Source organism: Diceros bicornis, chromosome 37, assembly GCF_020826845.1.
Source record: "Diceros bicornis minor isolate mBicDic1 chromosome 37, mDicBic1.mat.cur, whole genome shotgun sequence".
NCBI classification, from domain to species: domain Eukaryota; kingdom Metazoa; phylum Chordata; class Mammalia; order Perissodactyla; family Rhinocerotidae; genus Diceros; species Diceros bicornis.
In genome coordinates, this window is record NC_080776.1 from 9533051 (window position 1) to 9552729 (window position 19679).

Genomic DNA, 19679 nt, shown 5'->3' on the forward strand with positions numbered 1-19679 from the left:
GGCTCAGGTGCCGGCGCAGTCGTTTTGTCCTCTTCGCTACTCCGTAGTGACGAGATTGTTGTGTTGCCGAAATCCTGGCTTCGAACAGTGGACGTACGTGCCGCTCGGTTCCCGGGGACGTTTGATGCAGCTTCCGAGGGCGGGGGCGAGTCCACGCGGTATAGTCATTGCTGGAGCTCATCGCGGTCGGCTAGGAAACTTCAGTAATTTTAACTCTATGGGCCTCAGTTAGGAAGGTGGATGCGCCCCCATTTCACTCTTGTGTGGCCCGAGACGGGACTTGGGAGAAAGCGGGCTGGGGTCACGGATTAACCCCAGAACTGACTCCTGGTACCAGGGTGAGGGCCAGGGTGTCTTGCGGCGTGGGGGAGACCAAGTCACGCATGCGGGAGTCGCGGCAGTAGGATCTCGCTTTGGGGAGCTCTGTTTCCTACCCCCTTTCCGCTCCAGGAGCTGCTTCTCAGTAATTTCTGCTCAGCCATGTCGCCGGCTCCAGCTGCAGCCCAGGCTCCTGCGTCGGTCTCCCTGTTTGACCTCAGCGTGGATGCTCCGGTCCTTCAGGGCCTCCGCCTAGTGAGCCACGCTCCCGGGGAGGCTCTGGCCCAGGCTCTGCAGACTTCCTGTCCAGGTACCCGGGAAGGCGTGGTGTGCACCCATGAGGACCGTGACAGGGCTCTTTGGAGCGTATTGCTCTTCTAGGGAACACATTCTTGTTGGTATTCCACAGCTGAGGAGCCCTTATTGACATCTTTTTCCGTTTAATAAAATTTATCTTAAATTCACTCAATCTCTGGGTTGTTTCCAGCACAGGCCCCTGAATTGTCTTAACAGATCTCTTGCCATTGCTTATGTCTCATCACGTTACACCACTGCCTGCAGAAATACTTGAAAATTCCTAGATATATTTTCAAAATTCCTAGATATAAGTCTAAATTTAACTGGATTCCAATCAAATCATTCCTTCTTGCTAAATATAAGACTTTTTATTGGTTTTGTACAACTTTGGTTTGTTTCCAGCTGTTTTTCTTATACTTTTTAAAACCAAACTGCACACTGTAATTGGAAATGTAAGCTAAAAAACTGGTATTTCAGAAGTGGTTTTTGCACAGTTAAAAATAATTTTAACCTTACCAAAAATTATTTTCTACAGGATTCCTCTAAACAATCCCTTTGGTTAATTTAAATACAATGTTTGATTTATATTCATTTTACATACATCTTTTCAGAAGCATATTTATTGTACCAAGTGATTGCTGCGCCATTTTCTTCGCAATTACTAGGTTATAAATTCCTTGAAGGCAAGGACATGCCATCTCGTTCTGTTGTATCCTCCTCTGCTTTGTGTGTAATTCTGGTACTGTGGATTTGGGCTCCCTTTCTTATTTATTTGTTTGTTTATTCATTCATTCATTCATTTAGTGAGGAAGATCAGCCCTCAGCTAACATCCATGCTAATCCTCCTCTTTTTGCTGAGGAAGACCGGCCCTGAGCTAACATCTATTGCCAATCCTCCTCCTTTTTTTTTTTTCCCTTTTTCTCCCCAAAACCCCAGTAGATAGTTGTATGTCATACTTGCACATCCTTCTAGTTGATGTATGTGGGATGCTGCCTCAGCATGGCTGGACAAGCAGTGCATTGGTGTGTGCCCGGGATCCTAACCCGGGCCGCCAGTAGCAGAGCGCGCGCACTTAACCGCTAAGCCGTGGGGCCGGCCCCTGGGCTCCCTTTCTACCTCTAATTACCCTCCCCTTATTTAGGTTCAGGGGAGAGAGCAAGCCCAGAAAGAAAATCACTCCAGGGTCCTCCAGATATTTCAGAGAAGTTACTTTGTTCAACCTGTGACCAGACCTTCCAGAACCACCAGGAACAGGTAAAGGGCCAGGTGCAGAGTTAAATGGTAGAAGCAAAAGTATAATGGTGGGTGAAGACAGACATTTGTCTTTAATTAATAGAGGTCCATGTTTTGACTAAGGCAGTTGGTGTTACCTGGTCTTGGGTATCATAAAACGCCAGGCTGGGCATATTTCCACATTCTGCCTCCCTCTCCTCCTGCTAGAGGGAACATTATAAGCTTGATTGGCATCGGTTTAACCTAAAGCAGCGTCTCAAGGACAAGCCTCTCCTGTCTGCCGTGGACTTTGAAAAGCAGAGCTCCACAGGTGAGGTCTGGTGGGAGAGCCGTGTGGGGGTAGGACATGGGGTGGAGGAAGGCCCTAGTGGAGGAGCTTGAGGAGAGGTCAGAGATAGGGCACCAAACTCGTGTATCTCATGTTGTTCTCAGGAGATCTTTCCAGCATCTCAGGATCAGAAGACTCAGACTCAGCCAATGAGGAGGACTTGCAGATACTGGATGAGGAGAGGCCTGACTTGGAGAAGCCTAACAGACCCCGAGGCTTCCACCCACATCGGGTTCTTTTCCAAAATGCGCAGGGCCAGTTTCTTTATGCCTATCGCTGTGTCCTAGGTCCTCGCCAGGCAAGTGTCAGCACAGGTTGTGCAGTGAACTCCAGCCTTTTATACAGTCATTCTAGATTTCCCCATAGCCTAGTCCATTTTTCACTTCTTCCCTTCCTTCCTGTTGGGTGTGGGTATCACACTTGACAGCATAGTTTTGGATTGAACTGGCCTGAATCCTGGAATGATCAAGTTTAATGGAATCAAGTTTGGAAACAGACCAATCTAGGTTTGAATTGTGATTATATCACTTGATCTTGATGAGCCTTGGGGTGGTTGTATTAAATGAAGGAATGCGTGTGAAGCTGTTAGCAGTGGCACTTGGTTTCTTGCTCTCAGTGGATGCAACAGATAGGATGTTTGTGCTGCTCCTCTGTCGTCCAGGTGCCCCCAGAAGAACCAGAACTGCTGCTACAGAACCTGCCAAGTGGAGGTCCCAGATCCTGCGTGGTGCTCATGGCTGCAGCTGGGCACTTTGCTGGTGCCATTTTCCAAGGGTGAGAGGGTGCTGCATGGGGTGAGGATGGAATGGATCCTGTTAGCCTGGGAGTACCAGCTGGTTTCCAGTACTGAGTCTGTGCTGTCTACAGAAGAGAAGTGGTGACACACAAAACCTTTCACCGCTACACAGTGCGGGCCAAGCGGGGCACAGCCCAGGGGCTTCGGGATGCCCGGGGTGGGGCTTCTCGCTCTGCTGGAGCCAACCTGAGGCGCTACAATGAAGCCACACTGTATAAGGTGAGTTGGGTGTCCCACATCTGGTGGTCCTCTAATCCATACTTTTTTCTTTCTCAACTCATTAAATGTTACAGTAGGGAGGTTGACTCCTGTATCCTTCCAGCCTTCATTATTTCTGGGGAGACAAAGACAGAATAGGGATGGATCCTCAGCAGTCTTAGTCCTCTCATTCTTCCTCTCTCTGTGTCATCTACCTCTTCATATGATTTGTGGGCCATTTTTTGGTTGGAGATTTAACAGCAAGTGAAGCCATGCAGGGCTGAGTTACTGTCTTCTCCAGGATGTTCGTGACCTGCTGGCAGGGCCAGACTGGGCTAAGGCACTGGGGGAGGCTGGGACAATACTGCTGCGTGCCCCTCGCTCTGGCCGGTCCTTGTTCTTCGGAGGCCACGGGGCACCCCTGGAACGGGGGGATCCCCGACTTTGGGATATCCCCCTCGCTACCCGCAGACCCACCTTCCGAGAGCTACAGCGTGTGCTCCATAAGCTGACTACCCTGCATATTTATGGTAAGCCTTTTATCCAGATCCCTAGACTCCCTAGACCTTCCAGCCCAATCTTCAGGTTCTCATTTGTGCATCCAGATAATTTTCTAGGACTGCAGCGTGATGGCATCTTCACTGAGAGAAACCTGGGCTGGCTTCTCCTCAGCTAAACTTGAGAAACATCTTTTGTTTTATGGCAGGAGAAGACCCCCGGGAGACAGTCAGGTTGGACTTAGCTCAGACACACTGGAAGACAATGAGAGAGAGGAAGAAGGCTGTTGAGGAAGAAAGAAGGGTCCCCAGCGATGAAAATGAGGCAGCTGGGCAGAACGAGGACGCTCCCAAACAGGGTTTGAGCACCATCTGGGAATTGCCATATTTCTATCTGGGTCTGTCCTGGAAATGCAAGAGGCAAATCCCCTACTCTCATAACTGACCCACTTCCCTATTTATAGATGAGCCCTTACACACACACAGGTCTGTTAATAACATGGGGCATATGGTAGCAATTACTGAGACACGTTCAGTGACCTTTCCAAATCTCCTATTATCTCTTGTTCGTTGACGTATCCCCAGCACGTAGAAAAGTCTTAGCATGTAGTAGATGCTTGGATATGTGTTGGGTGAATCTCACATAATTTACCTGTCTTATTGGATGCTCTGCTTTTGGGCTAAGGGCTGCTTCCCTGGCTGCATGCTCTTGGCTTGCACGGCTGCCACTGCCCCCAGGCTTTCCTCTGCTATGCACCATCCCGAGGCTGCTCACGGGGAATGCCCAGAGACTCCTGTCCCTGTAGAGCTCCTTCTGGGCCTGGGCCGCGAGCCCCATTTCTGCATGTGATACCAATGGCTTCAGCCCTTGATGTGCTCCTTTATCTCAGGTGACAGAATACAAACAATATTATTTCAAGATGCTGGATTATCTCTTCATGTACATTCTTATACATCTGGGGCAGCCCACACCCTTCCACCCTCTGCTTATTCTTTAGATGGATCTAACACGTCAATTTTTTCCCTAGGTTCAGAGTCAGAGGAAGAGGACAGCTTCCAGGTACAGTTGGAGCTAGTTGAGTTGACACTTGGGACCCTGGATCTTCGTGAGTTTGAGGTATTGCCCAAGCAGAGGAGGAGAAAAAGGAACAAGAGGGAGAAAAGCCGAGACCTGGAGGCTGGGGCACATATGACTCTTCTCCAGCAAGCTCAAGAAGATGAGGCCTTCTCACAGTCGGCCCAGGCACCTGCAGCCCCTTTGGGGCCTGCCCCAGATGAGGCCAAGGCCCCTGGTCAGCCAGAGCTCTGGGATGTACTTCTAGCTGCTTGCCGAGCTGGAGACGTTGGGATGCTGAAGCTCCAGCTAGCAGCCAGCCCCGTAGACCCTGGAGTTCTGTCTCTGCTCAGCGCCCCCTTGGGCTCCAGTGGCTTCACCCTCCTGCACGCAGCAGCTGCAGCTGGGAGAGGCTCAGTGGTTCGCCTGCTGCTGGAGGCAGGTGCCGACCCCACTGTGCTGTAAGTAGGGGTCCACCTGCTGGTCCCTTTTCAGGTAGGGAGGGTGATCTGGAGGCTAACGTTGGCACTGGCTACTCGACAGTATGCCCCTTGGTCTGGGTGGGTGATGTTGGGAGATGCAGGAGGCAAGCTGAACCCATTTTTTTGGGTTTTCGCACCCAGGGACTCCCGGGCCCGGCCACCGTATACAGTTGCAGCTGACAGATCAACACGCAATGAGTTCCGAAGGTTCATGGAGAAGAATCCAGATGCTTATGATTACAACAAGGCTCAGGTCAGCTGGAAAAGGAAGAAGCAGAGTGGGAAGGCACCACCATAGATCCTGGCTAGATCTTTCCTCCTTTCTTACAGTTTTACCAAGCATAGTTTGCATAGGCCTTACCTCATACTTTCCCGGGAATCCTCCAGGTGCCAGGGCCACTGACACCAGACATGGAGGCGCGGCAGGCTCTGCGGAAAAGGGCGCAGAAGGCAGCCCGGCGGCAGCGGGAAGAACAGCAGCGGAGGCAGCGGGAGCAGGAGATGCGGGAGCAAGAAGAGCAGCGGCGCTTTGCCGCCCTCAGCGACCGCGAGAAGGTGAGGCTGCAGGTTCTCTCTCCACGGCGAGACTTCCTTAGAGGTCCGGTCCCTTCCTAGTGTGCAGCCGTCACTTCTTAGGGATGCTCTCCACCACTGGGGCCTTGACCTGAACGCAGCTCCTGTTCCCCTCAGAGAGCTCTGGCTGCAGAGCGCCGCCTCGCTGCCCAGTCGGGAGCCCCTGCCCCTCAGCTCCCCGACCCTGCCGTCGTCAATGTTCGGTACGTGGAGGGGGCAGGTGGGAGCGGGCAGACTGTGATGCTGTGGGGACCATTTGGGGTGAGTGGAATGAGTGTCTGCACAGGACTCTGAAAGGCTGTTGAGGGGATTTGAGATGTTCTGCAAACCTTTGGAGGCAAAACAAATGGCAGGAGGAGGGATGGGGAGAGCTGCATTGGGAAGTTTCTGGGGTACCAGTCCAGCCATTTTCTTCCTCTCGTTCAGACGCTGCTGGAGTTGTGGGACATCCCTCCAAGGCCTCATTCCCTTTCACTACCTCGACTTCTCTTTCTGCTCCACACGCTGCCTCCAGCATCACCGCCGTCAGGCTGGGAAGCCCTCTTCCTGATCTCTTACAGCTCCGACTGGGGCCAGCTCTAGGCCCTGCGAGGGCACCTTCACACTAGCCCTAGGTTTCTTCCTTCCCTCGAAACCGGAGAGTATTTGGAAGATTAGGGTGAGGGGGATTCGGGAACCAGGGCAAAGACAGGGCCACAGAGGTGTGTGGAGGTGGGACCATCTCTGGAACTTTAATCACAATAAAGTTTGGCATGGAAACTGCCCTTGAACTTACATTCAGGCCTGTGGCCTGTGGTTCCATGTGGTCACTGTGGCCAGCACCAAGGCATCCTGCCCCCTCCATGTCTCAGGTCCAAGGGTTACCTTTCTTTCAGTGCCCACTTAACTCCATTGGCTCAGGGGTACTTTGTACATCAGCTGTGAGGGAATAGATGTATGTCCTATGCAAGGTGCTGTTGAGGATGGGCCTATCCAGGAACTGGATTTGGGGCTGGGGAGGCGCATTTTCTAGCTCCAGCAACGTGATTTTGTTGAGGGCTCCCCTAGGGTACAGCAGGGGTCTTGGCACATAAAGGGTCTGTTGTGGCCCCCGCTTTGTCCAGTAGCGGCCTAAGTTAAACCCATTGATCCAGACTTGGCCCTGGGAAGGAGGGAAGAGAGAGGAAAATAAAGGGTCAGCTCTTAAGGGGGGAGAATCATCCCCTTTGGGGTTTCTAATGAGGAATAATTTCTGCTCCCTGCCTTCCATGATTTTCCTCTCTTCCCACCCCACTCCCCACCCCAACCAGCATCGTGAGCAATACCTTGGTCCATCCAGGTAGGTAGAGAAATGTGTCCCCACTTGAGCCTAAAATTGGAAACGTTGTGGAGTAGAAGGTGGGGCCAGAGGGATTTTGAGGACGTGACTTTTTCAGCAGCTGGAGCGGAAACCACCACTTTACAAGCTTATCAACTTTCAGAGGGAACATCAGCCACTCGGTAAGGACTGTTTGCCCCAGAACTGGTGGCTCTAAGAGGCCCTGTGGAGAAGGCAAAGGCGCATTCATCACTCACTAAGCTCTGAGGCCCGACTGTCCCTAACGAAGTCCTGGGATGCAGCTAGTGGCCATGTCCAGATACCAGAAGCCACTGCTTTGCTGCCTAACTCCTAAGGACATGGCTCTTGTTTATCTGCCATTTGACTCCTATCTTTCCAAGGGAGTTTGGTCAGTAAGAGTATGAGGGCGAGGGGGCGGGCAGAACTAGCTTACCTTGAAGTCACTGCTGTTAGACCCGAAACTGAGCCTCCCCATGCTCTCCAGCAAGACGTCCAGTTTGGCCCCCACTTGCCCCATCACAAATAATTTGTGTTTCATGTTTCGTTCCAAAACACCATGAAACACCTGTGGATGAGAGTCTCTATGAGAGGAAGGGCCCAGCGTCTAGCTCGTGGCCATCACACAGGAAGCCACGTTAGGACGCTTATTTGGAGGGCAAAGAGAGTGCAGCCCTTCTGTCAGTTACCCATCCATTCTGGAACCTTATCCTTAGTTGAACCTTTTCTCATCCCAGCTTATCCCTGGACCCCCTGCAAATGTGAGCAGGCAATGGGAAAAGGTAGATATGGGGACTTAAGGCTTAAGGGTGCCGGGGAGGAGAGGAAACTGGGACTCACCCCATCCACCATCACGTAGGCACGGTCATGGACTCCGTTGTTTGGCACCCAGAATCGTGTTGGCTTAGAAACAGTATAGCTCAGGAAGGTCCGGTACAACATAAAGCCATGGTCCTGGGTGGGGAAGAAGGAGTACTTAAGATGGACTGAGAGAGAAGAAAGGGTGCTGTGGGCAAAATGCTGAGCTGAGGGAACCTGTGGCTACAGCTGTTGAGGAAGGTTGCCATACCCACCAAATGTGAGATTACGCCTTACCTGCTTGACAGCCTCAAAGGTCATTGGCAAGATTGAATGGATGGGCCCTTGAGGGCACAGGAAGTTTAGGAAATCCAGCAAATCCCCATCCTATTAGAATAAGGGGGAAGTATCAGAACTGAGGGCAGGACAGACTGGGCTATTTAGAGAATCAAGGAGTAGAATGGGAGAAAAAATGGGGAGGAGCTTACCAGGTGCAATGTCAAAGGTCCGAGCATCATCTTGGGGCTGGGGGGAGGTAAAGGTCCCAAGGGAATTTCCTGGAACTGAGCCCAAATTCTCTCAGGAGTCATAAGAAAACCACACAAACAACCCCTATTCCAAGACCCTAGCACAGAGTTCTTAACCTGGGGTCCAGGGAACGGCTTCAGGGGTCATGAAGATCCAGTAATTTTGTACATATTTGTGTATCTCCCCAGGGAGTCCCATTTGGGTGGGTGGGAAATGCTTCCATGTGATGCTCAGAGAGCTCTGTGGCCCTGACAACAATCCCTTTACAAACAATTTGGGCACTCCCTTCCCCCAAATTAATAAAAGCCTTTGGCGCTTAATGAAGTGGTAGGGCACCTTGCTGATGACATCTCGAAGAGCAAAAAGCTTAGGTGTGGGGTCCCCTGCTTCAGATATGGGTGCATCATAGTCATAGCTGGTAGTAATTGGAAGAAAGCGTCCCTTCTCATCAGCACCTGCGGTCAAACCCATTTAATTAATTCAATATATCTTTCAGATGATAGACACTAAGCAAAGAAATTCATGCAGAGAATTCTGCCATCAGAGGGGGCGGTGCTGGCCATATCCAGCTTCTAGACATCCTAATGCCCCCAGCCATCAAATTCTGATTCCTTGCTACCTCCCTGCTTCTGCCCCAGGGACCATCTGGACTCACCATTCCAGTATCCAAAGTTGGTACCTCCGTGGAACATGTACCTGAAGTGGGGGAGGGCGGGGGGAAAGGTAAAAGCTGACCCACTGAATCTTAACTTTTCCCAACACCCAGTTACAGATTCATGTTGGCCCCAGTGTCTCCAGTTACATGTTCACACTGGCTCCCAGCTTCAGCATTTTCTCTAGTCCTTTGGTTACAGATGGAATGGACCGTGTGGAGTGGTTCTGGCCCCAGTAATCCAGCCAGCCTGTGTAGTACTCGGAGTTCACCTAGCGTGTGAAGTGAAAGGAGCCGTGAGTGAGATGAGAGCTGAGCTGGACCCAATCCCAACCCTGACTCTTGCTTTGATTGCCCTCCCTTCTGGCTCCTCACCAGTGGTCCATGGGGTTCATACTTCCGAAGCCGGGCAAAGATTTTGGTCATGTTGTCAGCTGCAGAAAGGAGGCAAAGGTGAAAGATAAACATCATAGAAGAGGGGCCCGTTCCCCAACTCCACTCCTCACCCTTGCTCAGGAGACCTGGGCCGAAGTCTACAGTGGTATAGAGTCCCTGGAGGGAGCCACACTTGAGTCCTTCAGGCCCATCTGTGGTGAACAGCAAGATCTTGTCTCCTAGCAGCGCACGGAAGAGCCCAGCCAGGTGCCTCATGTAGCTGAAGTCACAGGCCCTGTAGCTACCATATTCATTCTCCACCTGCCAGGGGAAGGGACAGGTGGAGCTCAGCTATGAGGTGGAGAAGGTTCAGGACCCCTGGCACCTCCTTCCCCTTGCCCAGTCAACTTGCCACTTGTACCTGAATGCTAATGATGTTGCCCCCATTGTGGTAGAGCCATGGATATATCTTGGGCAGCAAGACCTTGAACCAGGAGTCCACTGCGGCAAGGAAGTCTAAAGGAAGGAGCAGTGCTCTGCTTGTTAGGACACCCCCACCTCTGCAGCCCCCACCCCCGGCATCAGTGCTGGCAACTTCAGTGCTGCCTGAACTCAGGGCTGCAGTTTGCATCCACTTGTCCACAACTAAATCTGGGGAGCAGTTACTCTTGTCAGAAGAAACTCTCAACCCTAACACTTGTATGTTTGCATGGCAATGAAATTTGAGCATAGGGAACCTTAAAGTTGTATTTCTCGTAAGGTTATTTTTTAAATGGAAGAAAAATGTTAAATACATCGTATGGAGCTATTATTATATAATCAGTGTATACTTGAGATTGCTCTGAAGTAGCACGGCAATTCGCAGAAATGTAGACTGTCTGACCTGTACCCTGACAGTCTAGGGATTGAAGTCATCAATTGAAAGATCATTACAGTAGGCATCATGCCTTAAACTCTCAACTCCTATTTGTGGATTCATCCTCAGGGTCTTCCTGCATGTTATCACCTCTGCCTGACACTTTCTCCCCACCCTCTTTACCTAGCCAACTCCAACTCAGGCTCCAGGTCCTAACTTACATCTCACTTCCTCAAGAAAAGCTTTGATGTCCCACATTAGGGTAGACCCCCTTGTTATACACTCTCGCATCATCTCATACTTCTCTTTGAAGCACTTAACCAATTACAATGAAGCATTTATTTCCGTAGTTCTTTACCGCTGGTCTCCCCACCGGTGAGCAGGAGCCTCGTCTCTCCGCTTCAGTGCCTGCGTCCCTATCATTGAAGACCATGCCTAGCAGGAAGCAGACTCTCCAAGGTGGGTTCAGTGGAAGATGTTTTCGTAGTCTTAAAACGGTTAATTCTTTTACATTTTGTGTTCTGTATAAAGGAGGCCTAGGTTTTATTGCCTCCTTTGATCCAAGCAGACGTTAAATCTCATTCAACAAATATTTATGGTTGCTGACTGCACCAAGCACTGTTCTAGGTATTAGGGATATAGAATAGAACAAAACAGACAAAAATCTCTGCTGTCGTGGAATTTCCAGTGAGGGAGGCAGATGATAAATAAATAGGTAAAATATATAGTGCGTTAATGCCAAGGACAAGAGATAAAGCAGAGAAAGAGGATAAAAAATGGTGGGGTGGGGAGCTTAAATGTTTGTTAGAGGGCAGCCCAGGGAAGGCCTCCCTGAGAACGAGGTTGTGCAGGAGGACAGAGGGAGCACACGTGCAAAGGCCTCAAAGCAGGAGCGTGTCTGGTGGGTTTGAAGAACAGCAATGAGGCCGCTGGACAATGAGGAGAAGGGCAGATGTCAGGGAGGTGCCTGTCCAATTGGTAGGACCTAGTAGACCATTTTAAGGAATCCATGGGTCATATTCTGCATGAGAACCTATTGGAGAGGTTTAAGCAGAGAAATGACATGATCCAAGATAATTAAACATATGTTAACAGGATCCCCCTGGCTGCTGTATTGAGAATAGACTACATGGGGGAGGGGCAAAGAAGGGCAACCAGTTGGGAAGCTATTAAAATAGTCCAGCTGAGAGGTGGTTTGGACCAGGGTGGTGGCAGTGGGGGTGATGAAAAGTAGTTGAATTCGATATATTTGGAGGATAAAGCTGGCAGGATTTTCTGATGGATTGAATGTGGGGTGTGAGAGAAAAATAGGCCTCAAACATACCATAGTGTTTAGCCCGATCAGTTGGGAAACAGAGTTGCTGTTAACCGAGATGGGGAGATTGTAGGAACTGCTGGTTTGGGAAGCAATACAGGAGTTGAGTTGCATCATTATGCCTTTTAGATCTCCAAATGCAGAAGCCAAGTAGACAGTTGGATATACATTTCTGGAGGCCAAGGGAGGGTCCTGACTGGAGATACACATTTCAGAGTTATTACCTATTAGATGGAATTTAAAGCCAGGCGAAAGGATGAGATCATCTACGGAGTGAACATAGTTAGAAAGGAAAAGCACCCAAGGACTGAGCCCTAAAACAAGCCAGCATTTAGCGGAAAGGAAAATAAAGAAGAATGAGTAAGAGACTGAGAAGTGGTCAAAAAGATTAGGGGGGAGGGGCAGGGACCAGATAGTGTGGCATCATGGAAGCCAAGAGAAGAAGGTATTTCAAAGGACAGAGTGATAGACTGTGCCGAATGCTGCTGATTGGTCAAGGAGGATGAGGCCTAAGAAATCACCATGGATTTAGCAACGAAGAGGTCACTGGTTTTCTTGAGAAAAACAGAGATTGCATGTTTGGTGTTCCAGCCATACTTTATCATTTTAAACGTATTTCATAGTCAACTGAGTTTAGGAAATGCTGTAAGGGACATAAAGCTCTCCAGCACCCTAAGAAGTGGAACAGTACCTAGAGAGTTCCTCAGCAGATATAAGGCATTTACCAGAATGATCTTTTTAAAAGGTATAAATCAGATAAAGTTATTCCCTTGCTGTAATGACTTACTATTTGCACCTGAAATGAAATCCAAATTCCTTGAAATATTGGGCATCTCAGAGCTTAATCTTGAGTTCTCATCGTTTGTTTCTCTACGCTCTTTCCCCAGGTGATGTCTCAGTCCCCATGGGTGTAAATGCCATATTTAGACTGACGACTCCCAGATTTCTCTCTCTAGCTCAGACCCCCGCCCCGCCCCGAGGCTCCACACTCACACATCCTATTGCTTGCAATATCCTCACCTGAGTGTGATATGATAAAAATTTAACATGACCATAAGTATTGTTTTTACCCCCAAGAGTTGCTCCTTTGCCACTCCTAGTCTTCTCTATCTTCCCTGTATCAGTAAATGGCACCACCACCTTGACTGGCCAGAAACTTGATTCCTCTCTTTCCGGCCCCTACCCACACTATCCCCGCCCCTCCTCTTCCCATCAAAATCTATCAACAGTCCTGGTGATTTTTATCTCCAACCTGTATCTCAACTCTGCCCTCTTCTTTCCATTTCCATCACCATCACCTTAGTCCAGGAGCCATCATCTCTCTCCTCAACCACAGTCATAGTCTCCCAATTAGTTTCTCCACCTCCACCCTTGCTCCCCTCAATCCATTCTCCATATCCAGGCTCAAGTAATCTGAAAACAAACCAGGTATGTCTGGTTATACTCTTTCAATGGCTTTCTACTGTGCTTAGAATAAAATGCGAACCCCTCACAATGGCCTACAAGGTCCTGCATTAATAGTTACTATCTATCACCAATTTCATGTCACACTGCTCTCTCCCTTACTCGCTATGCTCCAGCCATGCTGGCCTCAACCATGCCATATTCTTTCCCAGAGAAGAATATTCTCGGGGTCTTACAATATACCATTCCCTCTACCTGCTCATTCTCTCCTCACTCTTCATATGACCAGAGCTTTCCCTTCCCTAGAGTCAAGTGAAATGTCATCTTCTCAGAAAAGCCATTTCTGACCTCCCCACCTAAAAGAGGCCCACTGTGTTATTCACGATCTCAACTCCTTGTCTGTTTTCTTGTGTGGTATCTCTACAGCTTGCAATAATCTTAGAGGTCTTTGGTTTTTTTAAGAATCTGCTGCTTTCACTATAAGTTGCATTGCACAGGGACTGGGTCTGTCTGGTCCCCCTGATTCTAGCATCCTGCTGGGCATGAAGGAAACACTCAATAAATATTTGAATGAATGATCTCCAATCAGGGGACACTCTCTTCTGTTTTGGGCACCCAAATGACTCATTTTGTTATTGTTTACTTTTTCCTGTGGTAAATCTTTTGTCTCAACTCACCTGGATCTGAGGTTCTCAGATGAATTTTAGGTTTTCGAAGCAACCAGGCTGGGAGACCCCCCTGAGACAAACACGAAGACAACAAAGAAACATGTAGGTTTTGCTGAGAGTGGAGTAGGGAGGTAAGAAGAGAGTAAGTTGAAGTGGCCCGAGAGTGTGGGCACATGGGTATAGTAGGAACCGCACATGGGTGGCTGTGGTTCTATCCCTTCTCCAACTAACTCACCATCTCCCACTCTGCACAGATGTAAGGTCCTGGTCTCAGTATGACCAACAGGTTCGCTATAGCTGCCTCATTTAGAAATGCAATGAGGTCTCGGCTGCCATGAAAGTTATAGACCCCAGGCTCTGGTTCATGGTAGTTCCAGGGCACATAACTGAGAAAGGAAGAGGTTAACAGGGCCCAAGGAGGGTAGGGGACTGCCGGGGAGGCCTAAGGGCTCAGGCCTTGCAGGGAATCTCCAGGAAGTTGTTGGAAGGAGGTCCCGGCCCGCCTTTTCCCACCCTTGGCCTGGAGGCTCTGAGCTCTAATCCCTCCTCATACCCAGCCAGTCTTCCTGTCCAGAGCCCCTTAACGGGGTGGTAGGAAGAGTAAATCCCACCCCTCCCTGGCTTGCACGAGCACTTCTTACAACTGCACGGTGTTGAGGCCACTCATTCGCATCTTGAAAAGCCGGTCTGCCCAAAGCACCCTCGGTACCCGAAAGTAGTGGAGGCTGCCAGACACGTAGCGGAACGGGACCCCGTCCAGGAGAAATCTGTCATGATCCCGATCCACTACGAACGACCGAGTGTCTGCCTGCAAGGGGACAGACCGTGCTCAGCAGAGGTCTGGAGTGGGCAGTCAGCGTCTCCCGAGAGCAGATGAGATGGAACTAGCCCTGCCCGTTGTTTTGTTATTTTCACTTTCTTTCTCTCCTCCGCCAGATCCGATCCCACCTCACTGCACCCAGCCGGCCGGTTCAACCCTCTCTTCTTACCTGGGGCAGCAGCAGCGTCAGGAGCGGCAGCAGCAGGGAGGGAAGGCAGCGGGGCTTCTTGGGAGCCATGGCGCTTACCGGGGTCCTAGAGTCAGAGACAGCGGACCGATCATCACGTGGTGGATTCCTGGGAGGGAACCTCAGAGAGCAAGGGGGCGGAGACTACCTCAAATTGCCAGGCAATTAGCCTGGACTTTGTCTCCAGCCTGCAGCCACCCGCTACTCTACTGTGTGTAAAATCCTTTACATTTGAACCAGCTTCCTCAGCATCACCTGGGAGCTTGTTAGAAATGCAGAGTCCTACCTCTGACCTATAGAATCAGAATTTGTATTTTAACAAGATTCCCGGGCGATCCTAAGCAGTGCTCTACTAGACTGAGCTCCCTGAGGATGGGAAGTGCCTTTTGCCCATCTTGAATCCCCAGCTTCTAGCACAGGGCCGGGCACATAGCAGGTTAAATCTAGATGAATGTCAGAACCGGGGGCTAAAACAGGTTCCGAACCAAGGGAAACTGTAGGAAGATCTTCCCAGTGATGTGGGGGGGGAGGGTTACAAAACGGATCTTTTTCCTAGAGAGCCCTGTTTCAGCAAAAGAGACCATCCAGACCATTCCATCTTCTTTGGAAGAGCACCCCTTTCCAATTGATCGCTGCCTGCCTGGGCAAGAGATGTCAAAAACAGCTGCCTGGTGCCAAGGCTTGGGAATTTATGAATTCCACTCCTGCCTTCACAGTCCCAAACCTAGGATGTGAGAACCAGGGTAATAATAATAATTATTATTATTTCTGTTTATTGACATTTACTGAGGGCTGTGTGTCAGATATTGTGCTAAGCACTTTACATCTCATTTAATCTTCAGACAACTGGATGAGATAGATAATTATCATTCCCATTTTACAGATGAGGAAATCGAGGAACGAGAATATTAAGTAGCCTGTCCAAGGTCACACAACTATTTTAGTAGAGCTGGGATCTGAACTAGGCAGTCTGGCCTCACTGTTCATGCACTTAACCTTAGGTGCTATTATACCTATTTTACAGTTAGGGAAAGAGAGACTCCGAAAGGTTATGTAACTTGTCTGAGGTCACACAGCTTGAGACCTCAGATCTATTAAGACCGGATTTAGACCCTAGTCTGGTTCAAGAGCCTGAGCTCTTAACCGCAGAGACGAGGTAGTGGGATACAGGCCAGAGCCTCCCAGGTTGTACTGATCAGAGCTCTAGGGGGCCAAGCAGCCAGTACTCGCCCCTCCTTGCGTCCCCCTCCGGGCTGAACTGTAGTCACCCACCCAGCGCGCCGGAGGGATGAGGCCTCCTACCTCCGGCATTGGGAGATGGAGGTCCTGGGGGCCTCGGGCCGAGCCCGGCTTTGCTCCCCTTTGCCGTAGGTGCCTGCGTCTTGACCCCTACTGAAGGCCAGGCGTGGAACCCTCTGCGGGTCCTGGGACCGGTCCTCCCCAGGCCTAGCCCGCCCCCGGCCTCCCAGCTCCACGCCCCCACATCCTCCGGACGCCCGGCGGTTGCTAGGAGACCGCGGGCCGTTATGCCAGCGCGGACTGATGACGTAACCACTGCTTCCGGTCCCTGGCGCTTCCCTTTGGCCGGAGCCAGGTCAGTAGGGGGGCTGGGCTGGGTAACCCAGGGCTCTGTGCGCCGAGGACGAGGGTGGGCCATGCAACGGGTGGGCCCGAGCCTCGCCCCCCCGGACCCCCGGAACTGGCCTCTGCCGTACGTTTGCGGCGCGACGGGCGTGGGAGCCGGGGCCGCCCGAAGGTGCGCTGGGGGTGGAGGAAGCGTCTGGTAGTGTGTGGCCTGAGGCTTCAAGGCACCTGACCCCAGGCTTCTTGGAGCTGGCGTCGCCAGGGCCCGTTTTTTCTAGGTTCCGAGACCTGGGCCTGAGCTCTCCACATTGGGACTCCAGGGGTCATCTGGATTGTGCCCGACCCGCGACCCTGCCGGTTTTTCCCTTCCAGCATGATCCGCTGGGCCTCCAGTGCGTCGCCTGGAGGAGCCCACTCAACCTGGACGAACTCTTTGGCAGCCTCAGAACGTCCTTGAGGAGGATGAGTGAGACACTATGGGCCACGCGCTCTGTGTCTGCTCTCGGGGAACTGTCGTCATTGACAATAAGCGCTACCTCTTCATCCAGAAACTCGGGGAGGGGTGAGTGTTTGGAAATCACTTAGCTGGTCCCCAGGGTTGTGGTGATTGGGGGACATAAGTCTGAACGTGATAGGGGCATAAAGGTTTTATTCTCTAACCTATCCTTTAACTCACCTGACAGAGCCTAGCTACACGTAGTCAAAAAAGTGGATTCTGGGGCCAGGCCTCCTAGATCCACGTTCTGTGACCTTGATAAGCCATGGTTTCTTCATCTCCTTAACGGAGATAATGATCTTGTGTCACTGATGGAGCTGTGAGGATTAAAAGAGAGAACACATATAAAATGTCTCGGTCAATGCCTGGTTCATAGCACGTGATAAATGTTGACTATTATTTATTTAATATTTATTGAGCATCTGTCATTTTCAGAGCATTGCGTTATGACTGTGGAACCTCAAAGATTACTATGTCCCTGCTCTTGAGCTCAAAGTGTAATAGTCTTCAGATGTCTCTTAGAGCCACGTCTTGGGAGGGTTTCTAATAAATGGGAAAGACAGCCCCCTCTTCTCCCAGGGAGTTCTGGGTCCAAGCCATGTGGGAGATGACCGTGGTCCTTCACTGACCCCTTTGGCCCACAGTGGGTTCAGCTATGTGGACCTAGTGGAGGGGTTACATGATGGACACTTCTACGCCCTGAAGCGGATCCTGTGTCACGAGCAGCAGGACCGGGAAGACGCCCAGCGAGAAGCAGACATGCATCGCCTCTTCTATCAGCCCAACATCCTTCGCCTTGTGGCTTATTGTCTGAAGGAGCGGGGCAGTAAACATGAGGCCTGGCTGCTGCTGCCTTTCTTCAAGGTCAGAAAGTCTCCTGGTTACAGAGGGGGTTGCAACAGAGCCACCTCCCAAGGCCTGTGTGAGCAGGCAAGCATGTTAGGAAACAGAAGCCATGTCCTGGGTTTGACCACTTGGGGTTCAGAGGAAGCCAAGGGTGACTGTGGAGTGTGTGTGGTGAAAGGGTCGATAGGCTTTTGACATAGGGAAGGGATCAGGCTCAGGGAGCAGAGACTTGAAAAGCCTCTCCAACTGTGGGGAAACTTGTGTTGCAGAGAGGTACGTTGTGGACCGAGATAGAAAGGCTGAAGGACACAGGCAACTTCTTGACTGAAGATCAGATCCTTCGGCTGCTGCTGGGTATCTGCAGAGGCCTTGAGGCCATTCATGCCAAGGGTTATGCCCACAGGTCAGTGGGAGGGCCCTGTGTCCCTGCTGGGACAGAAAGGAAGAGCCTCACCAAGAGAAATGAGAGATCTCTGCTCTCCTCCCATGATTCTTTTGCCCCCTGGGATTCCAGCTTCCCTGTCCAGGGACACTCATGGGTCATTTCCACTTCCCTACAGGGACCTGAAGCCCACCAATATCTTGCTTGGAGATGAGGGGCAGCCGGTTTTAATGGACTTGGGTTCCATGAATCAAGCATGCATCCACGTGGAGGGCTCCCGCCAGGCTCTGGCCCTGCAGGTAAGAGAGTCTCCAGGTTCCTTTGCCCACCTGCTCCCCATCCTTGACCCCTTCTGCTGCATGCCCCCGTTTGGTCACATGACCATGACCTGTTGTCCCACTTTTGAGCTCTGGGGCCACTGTTCCAGGACTGGGCAGCTCAGCGGTGCACCATCTCATACCGGGCCCCGGAGCTCTTCTCTGTGCAGAGCCACTGTGTCATCGATGAGCGGACTGATGTCTGGGTGAGGAGGAATACTGCTCTGCACCTACGGTGGGGGAGAGGAGCAGGTTTCTGGTGCATGGGGCCCCAGGAACCATATATGTCCCCATCCCCCTTGACTTCCTTCCTGGGAACTGTCACTGTATTCAGTTGCTCAGGAAGTGGTTAAATCCTGGGGTACAGCTAAATGTCAGGGCTGAAGGCAGTGACTAAGCAAGGGGTGCAGAGGCCTCTGGCTAACTGGCAGTTTTCTCTGAGCCCTGGTGGTGTGACATGGCTGAGGTCGGCATAGTCCTTCTGGCTTATGTAGTCTCCTTTCACTACAGAATTAAGAGGAGAGTGATCACCTCCACTGGTCTTCCAAGGAATAACCAAGTTATGCTCAGTCCCTAGGCTGTGTGCTATATGCCATGATGTTTGGGGAAGGCCCTTATGACATGGTGTTCCAGAAGGGTGACAGTGTGGCCCTTGCTGTGCAGAACCAACTCAGCATCCCGCAGAGCCCCAGGTGAGCGGTAACGGGCACTAAGCATTTCAGACTCCTCCCTGACATGAGCACAGTCGGAGCCTTAGCACGGGGGATGGGTGCCCTGCAGTCACCCTGCCCTCCTCCCACAGGCATTCTTCAGCACTGCGGCAGCTGCTGGCCTCCATGATGACCGTGGACCCGCAGCAGCGCCCTCACATTCCTCTCCTCCTCAGTCAGTTGGAGGCACTGCAACCCTCAGCTCCGGGCCAGCACACTACCCAAATCTGAATAAACGTGGCCACATTGAGGACGTGGCCCCTGTGCCTTGGAAAGAGTCTCCCATCCCTCACTGGAATCTGTCCATTGTATCCAGGATGCTCTCTTGTATTTGGGGGCAGCTCAGTCTTCTTTCTCTGCTTCTGCTCTCTTCACCCAAGAGCAACAACGGGACAGGGGCCCTGAGTTGGGGTGTGGGGGGGATGGGGAAGGGGAAACGGATAGAATATGTCAAGGCTCTGAGCAGGACTGCTGAGCTCCCATCATGTCTGCTCCAACTCGAGGAGCAGGAGAATGTATAAATAGAATAAAGTGAAAATAGCTTGGTGTGGATCTTAGTCTCATTGTTCCTACAGTGAGAAGAGGTGCAGGGGGTCTGGAGTCTGGGTGTCATTTCCAGGGGAGCAGCCTGGGAAGAAGAGGGACTGAT

At 51.1% G+C, this 19679-nt stretch overlaps 3 protein-coding genes across 10 annotated transcripts; 2 read left to right on the forward strand and 1 right to left on the reverse strand.

The window, feature by feature from the left end:
* Window positions 1-50: 50 nt before the first annotated feature.
* ANKZF1 (ankyrin repeat and zinc finger peptidyl tRNA hydrolase 1) lies at window positions 51-6551 on the forward strand. Of its 2 annotated transcripts, none has more exons than XM_058533048.1 (13): window positions 51-628; window positions 1758-1870; window positions 2057-2159; window positions 2282-2499; window positions 2839-2951; window positions 3045-3192; window positions 3473-3701; window positions 3878-4027; window positions 4697-5183; window positions 5346-5457; window positions 5592-5759; window positions 5895-5980; window positions 6204-6551. In XM_058533048.1, the coding sequence occupies exons 1-13, from the start codon at window positions 481-483 to the stop codon at window positions 6325-6327; spliced, it is 2199 nt and encodes a 732-aa protein (XP_058389031.1). In that variant the 5' UTR covers window positions 51-480; the 3' UTR covers window positions 6328-6551. The 2 variants fall into 2 exon arrangements, with proteins under 2 accessions (XP_058389031.1, XP_058389030.1); XM_058533047.1 differs by having other exon boundaries at window positions 52-628; window positions 2282-2475.
* GLB1L (galactosidase beta 1 like) lies at window positions 6480-17495 on the reverse strand. Of its 6 annotated transcripts, none has more exons than XM_058533055.1 (17): window positions 15998-16136; window positions 14678-14762; window positions 14330-14496; window positions 13924-14074; window positions 13698-13758; window positions 9867-9961; window positions 9577-9766; window positions 9446-9504; window positions 9221-9342; window positions 9074-9114; window positions 8755-8873; window positions 8379-8453; window positions 8188-8277; window positions 7933-8046; window positions 7529-7660; window positions 7082-7297; window positions 6480-6918 (listed from the first exon to the last, which is right to left on the reverse strand). In XM_058533055.1, exons 2-17 carry the CDS (start codon window positions 14744-14746, stop codon window positions 6649-6651), a joined length of 1971 nt encoding a protein of 656 aa, XP_058389038.1. In that variant the 5' UTR covers window positions 14747-14762; window positions 15998-16136; the 3' UTR covers window positions 6480-6648. The 6 variants fall into 6 exon arrangements, with proteins under 6 accessions (XP_058389038.1, XP_058389033.1, XP_058389032.1 ...); XM_058533050.1 differs by having other exon boundaries at window positions 9592-9766; window positions 15998-16046; XM_058533049.1 differs by lacking the exon at window positions 15998-16136 and adding an exon at window positions 16956-17495 and having other exon boundaries at window positions 9446-9766.
* STK16 (serine/threonine kinase 16) lies at window positions 16372-19461 on the forward strand. 2 transcript variants are annotated; one of them, XM_058533060.1, is made up of 8 exons: window positions 16372-16451; window positions 16652-16841; window positions 17420-17639; window positions 17891-18024; window positions 18182-18302; window positions 18431-18526; window positions 18891-19012; window positions 19123-19461. In XM_058533060.1, the coding sequence occupies exons 2-8, from the start codon at window positions 16756-16758 to the stop codon at window positions 19259-19261; spliced, it is 918 nt and encodes a 305-aa protein (XP_058389043.1). In that variant the 5' UTR covers window positions 16372-16451; window positions 16652-16755; the 3' UTR covers window positions 19262-19461. The 2 variants fall into 2 exon arrangements, with proteins under 2 accessions (XP_058389043.1, XP_058389042.1); XM_058533059.1 differs by lacking the exon at window positions 16372-16451 and having other exon boundaries at window positions 16458-16841.
* Window positions 19462-19679: the final 218 nt, after the last annotated feature.